Source organism: Camellia sinensis, chromosome 12, assembly GCF_055761805.1.
Source record: "Camellia sinensis isolate YWXY chromosome 12, ASM5576180v1, whole genome shotgun sequence".
Lineage (NCBI taxonomy): Eukaryota > Viridiplantae > Streptophyta > Magnoliopsida > Ericales > Theaceae > Camellia > Camellia sinensis.
In genome coordinates, this window is record NC_138972.1 from 114,438,498 (window position 1) to 114,451,753 (window position 13,256).

General features: G+C 35.0%; 1 protein-coding gene across 4 annotated transcripts; it reads left to right on the top strand.

The window, feature by feature from the left end:
• The first annotated feature begins 1,019 nt into the window (after positions 1-1,019).
• On the top strand, positions 1,020-11,199 carry LPA1 (tetratricopeptide repeat (TPR)-containing protein). Of its 4 annotated transcripts, none has more exons than XR_003632318.2 (9): positions 1,020-1,315; positions 1,973-2,076; positions 3,527-3,662; positions 3,888-4,119; positions 4,284-4,441; positions 4,612-4,803; positions 8,633-8,762; positions 9,017-9,113; positions 10,973-11,199. XR_003632318.2 is itself a non-coding variant. In XM_028212989.2 (9 exons), exons 1-9 carry the CDS (start codon positions 1,085-1,087, stop codon positions 11,045-11,047), a joined length of 1,326 nt encoding a protein of 441 aa, XP_028068790.2. In that variant the 5' UTR covers positions 1,020-1,084; the 3' UTR covers positions 11,048-11,199. The 4 variants fall into 4 exon arrangements, 2 of the variants coding, with proteins under 2 accessions (XP_028068790.2, XP_028068792.2); XR_014347080.1 differs by having other exon boundaries at positions 8,637-8,733; XM_028212989.2 differs by having other exon boundaries at positions 8,633-8,733.
• The last annotated feature ends 2,057 nt before the right edge of the window (positions 11,200-13,256 follow it).

Below are 13,256 nucleotides of genomic sequence, written 5' to 3' on the forward strand. Positions count from 1 at the left end.
TGATTAAAATTTTCCTTATTCTTTTCATTTTTAAATGTGATAGTTTATTCTTTAAGTCAAATTATAATTTTCCGAGAACAAAACAAAATTTTAGTAAGAGTGCAAAGTTTTAAATAAATTACTAAAATTTTGAAATTTTGATACAAGTGTAATGAGGCTAATGTAATGAAATGAAATAAAATAATCATTTATAATATGACACATTTTTATCAATTTTATTAGGGCAAATTACAAACACCTCTGAGATTTGGTGAAAATACAATTTTCCTGAGGTTTGAGAAATTATAAATTGCCCTTTAAAGGTTAAATCTGCATAACAAATTAGGGGGAATCTATATGAAAATAAAAATCTCAAGGGGCAATTTATTATAAAAATATAAACTTCAGGGGGTAATTTATAATCTCTCAAACTTCAAGAGGAAATCTGTATTTTCATTGTTTGTAATTTGCCCATTTTATTAATAGGAGATAAGCCAAGTGATGACAAGGCCTATTTGGTGTAATTTATAGTAAGTTAAGAATTGATAATCAAAAGTGAAAAATATATTTGTCTCAACTTCTAAATAATTAGTTTTTGTTTACCTAATTAATTATAAACAGTGTAGCACATATTTTAAAAAGTAATAATAATTTATAAGTAACTTAGATAAGTTATACCACACAATATCATTGTAGCTGGATTTAAAATGTAAAAAATTAATCGTCACAATTAAAATTAAATTAACTAAAATAAGATTTTATTAACAATAGGGGTGTTAAGTGTAATTAACTTAATATTAAAATTGATAAAGAAAAAAGAAAAATAAAACTAAATAATAAAAAAGGATTGACGTTCGGTTTATATCATTAATAATAAAAATTAAATTAATTCAATAATCTGAATATTTTTATTTGATAGAAATTATTTTAAAAATAGAGAAACAAATATATTTTATTTAAATAAATTATTTATTTTTTGAACACATTTAATAAAATAAAAATATTATAATTATTAGATCTATTTAATTTTTCTTTAATACATATTTATTAAACCTAACCCAATAAAACAATTGGATGGTTCTCTGCACTTGAAAGTGTCTCTCCAATGGCTGTGGCTAACCTTGCCATGTACCACCACTTCTTGTTCCGCTTATCAAATTCAAGAACAGTCAAACCCACATGGATTCCCAACTCAAGAACCCTCTTCACCTCCCAAAACAGAGTCCATCTTTCTCTCCTCCATTGCTCTTCTTCTACTTCGTCTTCCACCGAATTCGACGCACCCACGGCTGAGTCTTGTGTCAATTTGGGTCTCTCTCTCTTCTCCAAAGGACGGGTACCCTTCAATTTTCTTTCTAAATCTTCACATTTTTTTTGTTATTTTTTTATTTTATCTTATTCAGATCGTGGTTCTATGAAATGGGCAACACTGAATTTTGAGACTTTTGGTTCTAGCTTTTGTGTCAAGTTTTGATTTTACTGACTCCATATGAGTAGGAGTTTTAAGTAAAAAGCTTCCTTTGATAGGAAGCACACCAATAATGTATAAACTCAAATTTGAGTAGAATTGTCAAGTTTAAGTGGAAGCTATGGGTTGGAGTAAAGGAGATTTTGGATAAAAGGGCTCCAAGTGTCAAGATTGGATTGGGTAGAAATTTGAGTAAAGGAAATGGTTCTCACTTGATTTGAGTTGAACCCAATTTGGTATAGTTTTGAGTAAAGGAATGGAGGGGATTTTAATCGCTTTTTACTAAAATTTAAGTTTGTCCTTATAGCTTTGAAGTTGTGAATTGTCAAATGATTTTAATTTGTCAAGAACCAGCCTTTGTTAATTTTGTAATATTTTATCACTTTTGGGTAGATGTTATATCAGACTATTTGGTCAAGTACATTGCACAATGCACATATAGTTTTTTTTTTTTTTTTTTTTTTTAATTCTAAGGACAAGCAGCTAGAAAGTTTCATATCCTGTCCATGACAATTAATTTTTCAGGTTAAAGATGCTCTAGCTGAGTTTGAAACTGCACTTACTTTAGATCCTAATCCCACAGAGGCTCAAGCTGCACTCTATAACAAAGCCTGTTGTCATGCTTACAGGTGGCCATTCTCAGCTTTCCCTTCTGTTTTCTTTTTTCCTTGCTATTGAGCGGTTTATTTGATATGTTAATGCTTGATACTACTTAACTGTGTTGAAGTAGCTAGTCGGGTGTATCTGGAAACTTTATTGAAGGAAGATGACTCACCGCTGGTAGAGAATCTACATAAATTCAGCCTAATTTCAATTTTAAATTTATTTAGTTTTCATTCTTATGCGAAGTTTCTCCAAATTCAGTAGAGTATAGGTTGTATGTTTTTGTTGGTTAATGGGAATATCATAATTATCAGAAAGAGGGGAGTTGTGCACCAACAATAAATGTACAAGGAGGTCTTCACAGGTAAAATCGCCTTATGGACAACCTTACAACCCAAAACAACATCATTATGGTTTAACAACCAGTCCATTAAAATTAACATGGTAGTGATGTCTTAATGCCCCAGAATTTTGTAGAAATTTAACAAATTTTAGTCCAAAGTACCAAATCCTCAACTTCTCAAATGGAAATACATAACTGATAGGTCAAGGGGTCGGTCCTTGTCAAAGGCAAAGATTGATTATTTCTCCCTCATTATTGGGGCTCTTTGTTGAATTGAGTTGTTTATTTGTTTCCGTTGTGAGCTCTTCTAGATGTGTTGTTGAACTATGATTGTTCGATTTGAAGTAATTCTCCTCATATTTGTAAATAATCTCCTACCGATTGACCTCCAAAAAAGTTTTATATGAAGAAAGTAGTCCAAAAGACGGGTTCCTCTCCAGCCAAATTGGGGACATGTCTAGCAAATTTTTCCAAATCTCCCTTAGATGCACATTCCAGGGTGAGGAGTGCTCCAACCTGATTGTTGAAAGCATCAAATCTACAGGCATTCTGGAACTTGTAAGAAGAACATTTATAATTTATGAAGACTGTTTCAGTATGTGGAAAGGGAACAGGAATGTGTAGCATGAAATGCTGTAAGATTGTGTATGAATGGGTTGACTTATATAAGACAACGTAGTATGAATTTGTTGAAGTATTTCTGGATACAAGATGATTTCATTTTGAATAATAGATTGCTTATGAAACATGATGTTCTTGAAGTGCCACTAGTTTTCTATCTACATTTCAAAACTTCTTGAACCAAAATTAATCATGTAAAGGCACAGAACTAAGTTATTCCAAGTAACTATGTAGGTCTAGTGTTTAATGTGTGATGGCCTTTAGCCATAAATTATTACTTTATATTTTTCCTGAAAAGAACAAGACTGAAGGGGGGGGGGCTGGAAATTCAGACACAGTTTTTGCCTTGTATTTCTATGCATATGATGTCACCAGAGCAATTGGATGGCATGTGGAGTACAGTGTTTCACTCATTTCTTTCTATCAGGAATAGTTCTGGTTGAAATGTGATATTACATCCTTATTTGAAGTAAGCTGATCAATCCTTCTTTATTTTTGTTTTCTTGAAAAAGAGGGGAAGGAAAGAAGACTGCCGATTGTCTGCGCACTGCGTTGAGGGAATATAACCTCAAATTTGGCACTATTCTTAATGATCCGGACTTGGCCTCCTTCAGAGCTTTGCCTGAATTCAAGGAATTGCAAGAAGAGGTTCGTTGCTTGATTTGATCTTCATTGTGTTTATCTTTTTTTCTGCTTGTTTGCAATTTTATGAAGCCTGTCAAGGTTGTCATTCAATAAGGTTAAGTTTGCTTCTTGTGTTCTGTTACGTTGAACAACAAATACATGTTATAATTTAAATGTTTAAAATGTAATTGAAGCTTTGTAATCTTGAGTCTTAAGACATTGTGTGTGGTAACTTTTGATTTTATACAGGCTAGGTTGGGTGGGGAAGATATTGGCTACAGTTTCCGAAGAGATCTCAAACTCATTAGTGAAGTCCAAGCACCATTTCGGGGAGTTCGGAGATTTTTCTATGTGGCATTTTCTGCAGCTGCAGGAATTTCATTGTTTTTCACTATACCTAGGCTATTGCGTGCAATCAACGGTGGTGATGATGCCCCTGATGTATGGGAAACTGTTGGAAATGCTGCCATCAATCTCGGAGGTAGACAGAAACCTCGTTTACTTTCAAATCAAGATATCAAGGCACCATATATGTTGTATTCAAATTTACTCATTATTTGCTGTAAAAAATTTACTTGCCAATCATCAATAACCAATTAATGTGTTTCTGAAAATGACTAATCTTTTGAATCAGCAATCCTACAGGTATCATCGTTCTCTCGGCATTATTTTTCTGGGATAACAAGAGAGAAGAGGAACAACTTGAGCAAATATCCCAAAATGAAACTCTATCAAGATTGCCTTTGCGGCTCTCAACTAATCGGGTTGTTGAACTTGTGCAATTACGAGATACTGTCAGGCCAGTTAGTATTAACACTTCTCCCTTTGTCTGATTGTTTATGATGAAATTTCTTGCACTACTTAATATAATGAAATAAATGAATAAATAATAATTTGGTAGATAATATGATTCCCGCACACTCTAATTTTCATTTTCTTAATGTGTCGATGTTTTAACTGATGGTTGGTTCAGGTTATTTTAGCTGGGAAAAAGGAGACTGTTTCTTTAGCCATCCAAAAGGCTGAGAGGTTCCGGACTGAGCTCCTCCGACGAGGAGTTCTTTTGGTTCCTGTTATTTGGGGAGAAGGTAGTAAAGCACCACAAATGGACAAGAAAGGTTTCGGCACCCCATCAAAGGCAGCTGCTTCTCTTCCTTCTATAGGGGTAAGATTGAAGAATTTTCATAAATATTTGGCATTTCTCATCTTTTCCCTTGGAGCCAACAATTTTCTCTGTTTGTTCTCATTGACTATATTACATTTTAATTGTGAGTAATATGCTAGTAACTGAATATATATATGCATTGATGTGATGAATGTTGTGTTACATGGACTCTTCTATTCCCCCAAGTACCCATATTCAATTTAGACACTTCGATATTTTAATTTTTTACAATATTTGAAGAAGAAAAACTCACATTTGCTAGAAATATTTCTAACAGTTCACAAGGATGTGAGATAGAAATTTCATATTTGTCTTATATCCTATTTAATATCAAGTACATTTCTACATAATTTACATCTTATCTAAAAATATTATACAATATGTAAAAATGTATGTATTATTGATTGATTGTCTTGATGTAGTATTTTATTACAATTACAAGGATTCCTATTATATAGGAGTGTGTTTGGGAGTAGGTGGAGAGTAGGTGAAGTGGAGGTGGTAGTGGTGTAGTGGGTTAGGTTTAGTGGAGTAGGTGAGGTGGTAGTGGTGGTAGGTTTATGGTAAATTCTAACAGCCCCCCGCAAACTCAAGCGGGATAGGAACTAACCAACTTGAGTTTGGAGATAGTAACAAAACAAGAAAATACATAAAAATAAAAAAGGATAGGAGACACTGTATGGTCGTGTCAGACCGATGGTGAAGACACTGTATGGTGGTGTCATAACGTTGTAGAGGACACTGGATGGTTGTGTCAGACCGATGTAGAAGACAGTTTATGGGGTCATGTCGGACCGTTGTAGCAGACAATGTTGTGATAGTTGTTGTGACAGTTTACGGAGTCTTGCTGGACCCTTGTAGAAACTAACCGAAATCAATGTCGGGACAGTTTACAGAGTCTTGTCGGACCCATGAAGGAGCTAACCGGAATCAATGTCGGGACAGTTTACAGAGTCTTGTCGGACCCATAAAGGAGCTAACCGAAATTAATGTCGGGACAGTTTACAGAGTCTTGTCGGACCCATAAAGGAGCTAACCGGAATCAATGTCGGGACAGTTTACAGAGTCTTGTCGGACCCATAAAGGAGCTAACCGGAATCAATGTCGGGACAGTTTACAGAGTCTTGTCAGACCCTTGTAGAGTCGCACCCTCAAAAGGTGTGCCCAATCTATCAAAAGGCGTGCCATCAAAAGGCGTGCCCAATTCATCAAAAGGTGTGCCGGACATGATGGCGAGGCACGTGGGCGCCTTGGCTTGCGTGCCCGTTTGTCGGCTGGTGGCAAGAGGCGCGCGAGGCGCGTGGCTGCCTCGGCTATTTAACCAAGACGGAGGCTGAGGCAGAGAAAAGCTGCGAAAAACCTCTGAAAAAAAAACTTCGTTGTGCTGAGAGAGAGAGTCTGAAAAACTCTTCATTGTGCTGAGAGAGAGAGTCTGTAACACTCTGTTGCGAGAGATATTCTGAGAGAGATTTCTGAGAGAGATATTCTGTAACACTCTGTGACACGCTATTGCCCAGAAAATGGCCTCGTCCTCGTCTTCCCGTGGACTGCTCACTCTTTTTCCCGACCTCAACGAGTCAACAAGAGAGAGAACTGGTGCGGTGGCACTGGAATCTCAACCAAGCGCCCCGGAGTTTACTCCGTTGAACTTTCCGATGCGGTCTGTGGAGCAAAGAATGGCAGTGCAGTCAGATGTGGAGGCCAATCAGTATACCTTGAAGTCATGTGTGGAAACCATGACGGCGGTCACAAATTTGTCGAACCGGCTGCAGAGTAGGACAAATGAGGTGCAGCATGTAAACTCTCAGCAGGCTCTGCTCCAACGCATGTATAAGGATGCGCGAGCAGAGATAAGTGTGCTAAGGGCAGAAAACAAGGAGTTGAAGCGGAAGGCCACCGTGATGTTCCGATTTGGAGGTCCTCCATATGCTGCAGTGGAGGAGTATGGGGGAGTGAACGTGCTCGGTGGACAAGGAAACACGGAGACCGGACTGGCACGGGACACCCAAGATAAAAGTAAGAAGAAGAGACCTGCAGTAGAATAGAGAAGGGAAAAGAAAAATCCCACTGTGGGTGTGGTTGTTTTGTTTGTTTGTTTGTTTGTTTTTTTTTTTTTTTTTTTTGTGTGTGTAAAATGGTGATCGTGGTGAGGCCCGATATGAATAAAATGAGTTTGCAGTTCGTCTTCTTCCTCCGTTTGTTTGTTTTTTTTTTTTTTTTTTTTATAATAAAATAAATAAATAAATAAAGAAAATAAAAGAAAAGAAAAGAAAGAAAGTGGAGCAACGGGTGAGGTGCAAAAGGTGATGATAATGTTTTGTGAGTGGAGAATAAAGAAAAGAAAAGAAAGGGATGGTGTGGTGGAAAAAGAAAAGTGGGAGAGAGAAAAAGGCATGGGGGTTGGCACTTTGTGTTGATAGTGCAGCTCATGCGAGATAGAGAGAACCAGAAAGCCCGAGAGAAGATGCTGCCCGTAAATGTTTACTCAATGCGCATCTCCCTAGTAGCACGAAGCGTGTCAATCACCCCTTCAAGATAACTAATGGCAGCTTCTTGCTCTGGATACTGCCGAGAAACAGCCTGAAAGACGGCGAGAGCGACGAAATGTTCGAGGCGAGAGCGACGAAATGTTCGAGCTTGAGAGTGAGCTGATTCCATAGCTTCCTCTGGTACAGATCCGCTAGGGTATTGTACCAATCGGAAAGTTCTGGATGGGCATTGCGAAGAGGATCCAGGTACTGTAGAGCGGCCATGGATGACTCGAGCGCTGAACACGAAGCCGGAGAGAGAGAGAGAGAGAAGGGTCTCCTCTGCACACCTTGGGTCTCACGAATTTAGAGATCGAGAAAATCTGGAGCGAGAAAATAGAGAGAGATCGAGTGTCGTCCAGTAGAGCCGAGGAAGAGTACGGGTTTACCAACCAAGGACCCTTGGTTCTACCTTGCGATGAGTCGGTCTTCGAAGAGATCCTCCGAGTCGTGTCCCTGTTCTGACTCGGCCAACTCGGGTCGGTTTGTTAATCTCGACGATTTCCAGCGATGTTGCGACGTGGGTCGTAGGAGTAATCTTGATGGTTTGGGTGAATCTGGACCGTTGCTTCACGGGTTGGGTGACGAATCAGTTTGTTGAGGAAGGAGAGAGCGAATTAGAAATTTTGGGTTTGTCCGGCGGACGGCCAAGGCGAGGCTGCCGTCCGCCGGTGAAGCGGAATCACTAAATTCTCAACCTTGCTCTGATACCATGTAAAAATGTATGTATTATTGATTGATTGTCTTGATGTAGTATTTTATTACAATTACAAGGATTCCTATTATATAGGAGTGTGTTTGGGAGTAGGTGGAGAGTAGGTGAAGTGGGGGTGGTAGTGGTGTAGTGGGTTAGGTTTAGTGGAGTAGGTGAGGTGGTAGTGGTAGTGGTGGTAGGTTTATGGTAAATTCTAACACAATATATGATATAAATTGTCCTTCATGCATCGCTTATGGATATCTAACATTTGGATATATATCTCAAAATCCCAAGATTTAAGTTTCTGAAAGTATGACGCTTGGTCCTACACCTGCACCCGATATTCGTACCCAAATCCATGTAACATAGACCGGTGTATGTTATGTGAAGGTTGTGTATTTTCACAAGGTGCATATTTATGTCCAAAATTGTACATGCCATTTGACATGCCACAGGTTTAGATAGACTTTTCTGCACCATATTGACAATTTTGTATGGGTCTTCAAATTGGGAAGAACTGTGTTGTGTGCGTGTTCCAACCATGATTCAAGGTTTAAAGCTTTTTATTCATTCCTTTGACACTATCTGCATGGCATCCTGGTAGGAAGATTTTGAGAAACGAGCTCAGTCAATAACTGCAAAATCAAAATTGAAAGCTGAGGTTCGATTCAGGGCTGAGGTGGTATCGCCTGCAGAGTGGGAAAGGTCAGCAACTAGTATTTGTTGTCTACAAGGTCAATATATGCATTTTTACTTTCTTTTGAGTTTATCCCTTGAAATCAGGATGTAGATTTGCTTACAGAAGTAATCCTTGTTTGTTCAGAATTGCAACTAGAATAAATAATTTGTTTTAAACTCCTATGTTATGTCTTGAGGTAATAATGCTCATAAGTTCAAACAAAGTTGTAGTATGTTCTTCCATGTTAGAATTTTGTCATCTTCTGGGTTTTGAATTTTTTTTTTTTTTTTCTTCATAAACTTAATTCAGGTGGATAAAGGATCAACAGATATCAGAAGGAGTTACGCCGGGTGAGGATGTCTACATAATACTGCGTCTAGATGGTCGTGTTCGAAGATCTGGGAAGGTCAGTGCTCAAATTGATACATTTTTCATTCTTTTTCATCTGTTGTTGATCAAGGAATTGGCATAAAAAAAATTGATTATGAAAACGGAACTTTAGAATATTCTAACAACCTTTCTTAGGCTGATTAAGTTTTGGATCCTATCATTGTCTCCTTTGTCCTTAATAATGGCCCAACGGATGTTTGCTAAGTGGCATTAATTTGTCAATTATCAATTAATTCCACAATGCTAAGGCTTGGTTTGGCGAATATTTTTTTAAGTAGTTTTTTTGACTTTATAAGATAAAGTTGTTACTAAAAAAGTTGATGCGCTAAGGGTTATTTTGAGAAGTTGGCTTTTAGCTACTTTTTTTGGTTTGTAGCAAAAGTTAAAAGTTAGTTTTTTTGTCTTTTTTTTCATTTGAGAAGTTGGTTTTTAGCCAACGGGGAAATTACAATTTTACCCTCATGGGTCAAAATGTGTTACATAGGTGAAGTTGTAAATATTTTAAATAAATGGGGGTAGTTTGGTCATTTTATTATGATTTGACATCATAAACAAACATTAATAAAAAAAGTCAAAAGTCATTTTTTACCAACTTCCCAAATCATTTGTCTAAAAAAGTCAAAAGCTTGGTTAAAAGCTAAAAAGTCACTTTTTACCATCTTCCCAAAATAAGCCTAAGTAAATACTAAAACAATTACTTTTTGTTATTGGGAAAGTTAACGTGTGATTTGGATTTTTATTATTTTTTAATCTTTTATATGAACTTTTTTGAATGTTTTCCAAAAAAAAAAAATTACTTTTGAAATCCTTCTAGACAAGAATGATTTGGAAAGTGAAAATATTTAATAAAAATTTTACTAAAGATAAAAATTGTGAAAATATGTAACTTTTTTAGCACTTGTCAAACCTGATGAATCTTATTAACAATTTTTTTTAGAGAATAACAAATCAGTGTATATTTTGAAGCAAAAAAAAAAAAAAAAAAGATTAATGATGAGTTTTACAAACTTTAATTATTAAGGTCATGAATTTCTTCATGTGTATGTAATTACTTTTTGAAAATACAACTAATTTGTAATTTTCCCAAAAAAATACCCCCTCGATTGTCAACTTAATAAGCTAAACCCAAATAGCCAGAAAATGACTTTTTTGTGTGGTTGAAAAACCCAAACATTGCCTAACTTATAAAGGATAGTTGCTGGGATTTGATAAAAAAAGAAAAGAAAAGGAAACCTTTGTTTGCCATCAGCCAAAAGCTGAACTAACACACCTTTCCTTTAGCCACCAATAAAATTAAGTTCCTTTCCTTCGGCTCTCTCCTTAACTTTCTACTTGTTAGATTATTGAGTCCATTTTTAGATTTAATTTTGATGATCTGAACCGTTCACATTTTAAGATTTGTTGATTACATCATATCTATAAAAAAATTAAGTTGATCGGATATCAGAAAATATGTGTTTAGAAAACTGTTTATTATTATTTTTTTTAAATACGTAGTTCGATGATCCGAACACGTAATTTCTGATATTCGATCAACTTGATTTTTTACAAATATAATATACTCAACAAATCTTAAAATATAAACGGTTCGGATCGTCGAAATTAGACCCAAAAGTAGGCCCAATAACCTATTAAGTAGGAAGTTAAGGAGAGACATGAAGGAAAAGATTTTGATTCACCAATAATAGCCAACATATGTAGTGTTGCAGCAATCTCATATGTCTCTGAATTTCCAGTCTCCCCAAGGCTTGTCTCTACCATACGATCAAATTAGAGAGATCGATCCTGTGATAAAGAGATAGTTTGGGACAATGAGACATGGGAGGATTGGAAATATAATATTTTTAATCCTAACTCGCACCCTCTGTTTTGCAGGGCATGCCTGATTGGCAACAAATTGTGAAGGAATTGCCACCAATGGAAGCATTACTAAGCAAGCTGGAAAGATAACACGAGTTTGCGCGTTTCATCCATGTTTACTGTAAATTCTTGATAAATTCAATACAAAAAATGCATTATCTAAGTTCAAACCCTTAAAATTTAGAAGTGTTAAAAAAAATTAAAAATTAAAAAATCTAAATATCAACAAATGCATTGCATAATTCTACCCTTGTCGTGAGGTCTTCAATGCAGGAGGCCCTAGACCTCCTTGGTTTTGTTAATCTAAGTTTTGTTTTGGGACCTTGACACCCCACCTGCAACGTTGTTGAGTTAATGATTCTCTGCTATCATATTGGTATCGATACTATTATATATCAGTACGGCCATATAGTAAAACTTAAAAAAATTAAAATATGAATACGGTTGGGATATGTCTATAAATTTTTATTTCTTATAATTTAATTCCATCACTATCATTCCCTCCACTAACAATTAAAATATTGTCTACAGATAAAATTTTATTTAATTTCATCACTATCATTCCTTCCTCTAACAATTCTCTCACTATTAATTCTCTTACTATCAATCTTCTCTATTCTACGTCTAAAAACAAACGGATCCTATGGTTCATACTTCTCTTCCCCGATTGTTTGGAATCTTGTGAACAATGCTTTGGCCTTTGGGCATATGGAGTTCATTTTATTGTTTTTAATTACTTGTGAAATTAATCTATGTTCTAGGAATGAGAGTGTGGGGATGGGAGAAGAATATCATATTAGTTGAGCTTTTCATAACTACCCACACTTTTGCTATGGCTTCGTTTGGGAAGTGGTTAATTTTTTGGTTTTTTGACTTTTTTAGCTATTTTAACCTGGATTAAAAAACTTGATTTAAGAAGAATTTTTTGATTTTTTTGACTTTTTGAACTTTTTTTGTGAGAGAATAGTGTAATGATTATGGATTGAATGTGATGTTTTATTTATTGGGACTAAAATAATCAATTTTATCTTTTATAATTAAAATAATTTAAAAAAAACCCATAAACTAACTTGCCAAACGGAAGTTACATGTGTTCCATCAGATTTGGATCTCATTATTAGTTTTTAGTCCTCTCAGGCCCCGTTTGTTTTCAGAGATGGAATAGAGGGGATTGATAGTGAGGGGATTAATAGTGAGGGGATTGTTAGTGAGGGTCGTTTGTTTTCAGAGATAGAATGGAGGGGATTGATAGTGAGGGGATTGTTAGTGAGGGGATTGTTAGTGAGGAATTGTTAAATTATTTTTATATAAAATAATAAAACAAATAAAAAAATATAAAAAATTAAAAATTATATTTTAAAAAAAATTTCCAATATATAAAAAATAAAAAAAATAAAAAAATTTCTAATCTCCTCTCTATTTTTCTAATACCATCTCTACCTCCTCACTATGAATCCCCTCCCCAAGGGTATTAGTAATACCAAGGTATTAGTAGTACCCTCTCTTATCTCTCAAAACAAAAAAGGTATTAATAATACCAATGTATTAGTTAGTCCCAAGGTATTAATAATCCCAAGGCTATCTCTCAAAATAAATACCCCATATACTAATCCCAAAGTACTAATAATCTTAATCCCCTTGTTATAACCCAAAACAAACCGGCCTCAATGCTCTCAATCTGTAAGGCCAGCTCTTTTGGCAATAACATTGCTTGGCCATATGTGCCAGTGCCGGCCACTTTTTATCTTTTTACTATATTATATTTATTGTTGGCCAGTACTAGATCTGAATTAAAAAGTATTGTCTAAACTCATACAATTTATTTCGATAATTTAAATTACTTATTTTATAAAAATATTTTATGTATATCATTTATATAATAATTAAGTTAATTTGATAATTGTAATCTATTCAATTTATAACATTTATTTTTTTAAAAAAATAAACAAGTATATTGTTAAAAATAGACTATATATATATATATATATTTTTTTTTTTTGTAACAAACATAACAAAATAAAGAGTTTACGATTATCATATTGATTTTTTTTTAATTGGATGATATATATGAAAGACCCGACAGAATAAATAGTTCAGATTATCAAAACATAGCTGGTGGTAAGCTTCATGGGACCGATGAACTAGAGGAAAGCCTAAATTTTTTTTTGTTAGACGAAATTTTGTTTTAATGCACTTTCAGTCACGTTATCGTGCTCCAAAATTTAAATTATATTTTTATTACTTTCCAGTTATCATATGAAAATTACTTTGGTTTCTCGCCTTTTAAAATATATTATTA

Coding starts and splice junctions, on each gene's coding strand:
- LPA1 (XM_028212989.2), top strand. CDS start 1,085: ATGGCTGTGGCTAACCTTGCCATGTACCACCACTTCTTGTTCCGCTTA. Junction 2,077..3,526: donor GCCTGTTGTCATGCTTACAG/GTGGCCATTCTC, acceptor TTCTTGAAAAAG/AGGGGAAGGAAAGAAGACTG. Junction 3,663..3,887: donor TCAAGGAATTGCAAGAAGAG/GTTCGTTGCTTG, acceptor GATTTTATACAG/GCTAGGTTGGGTGGGGAAGA.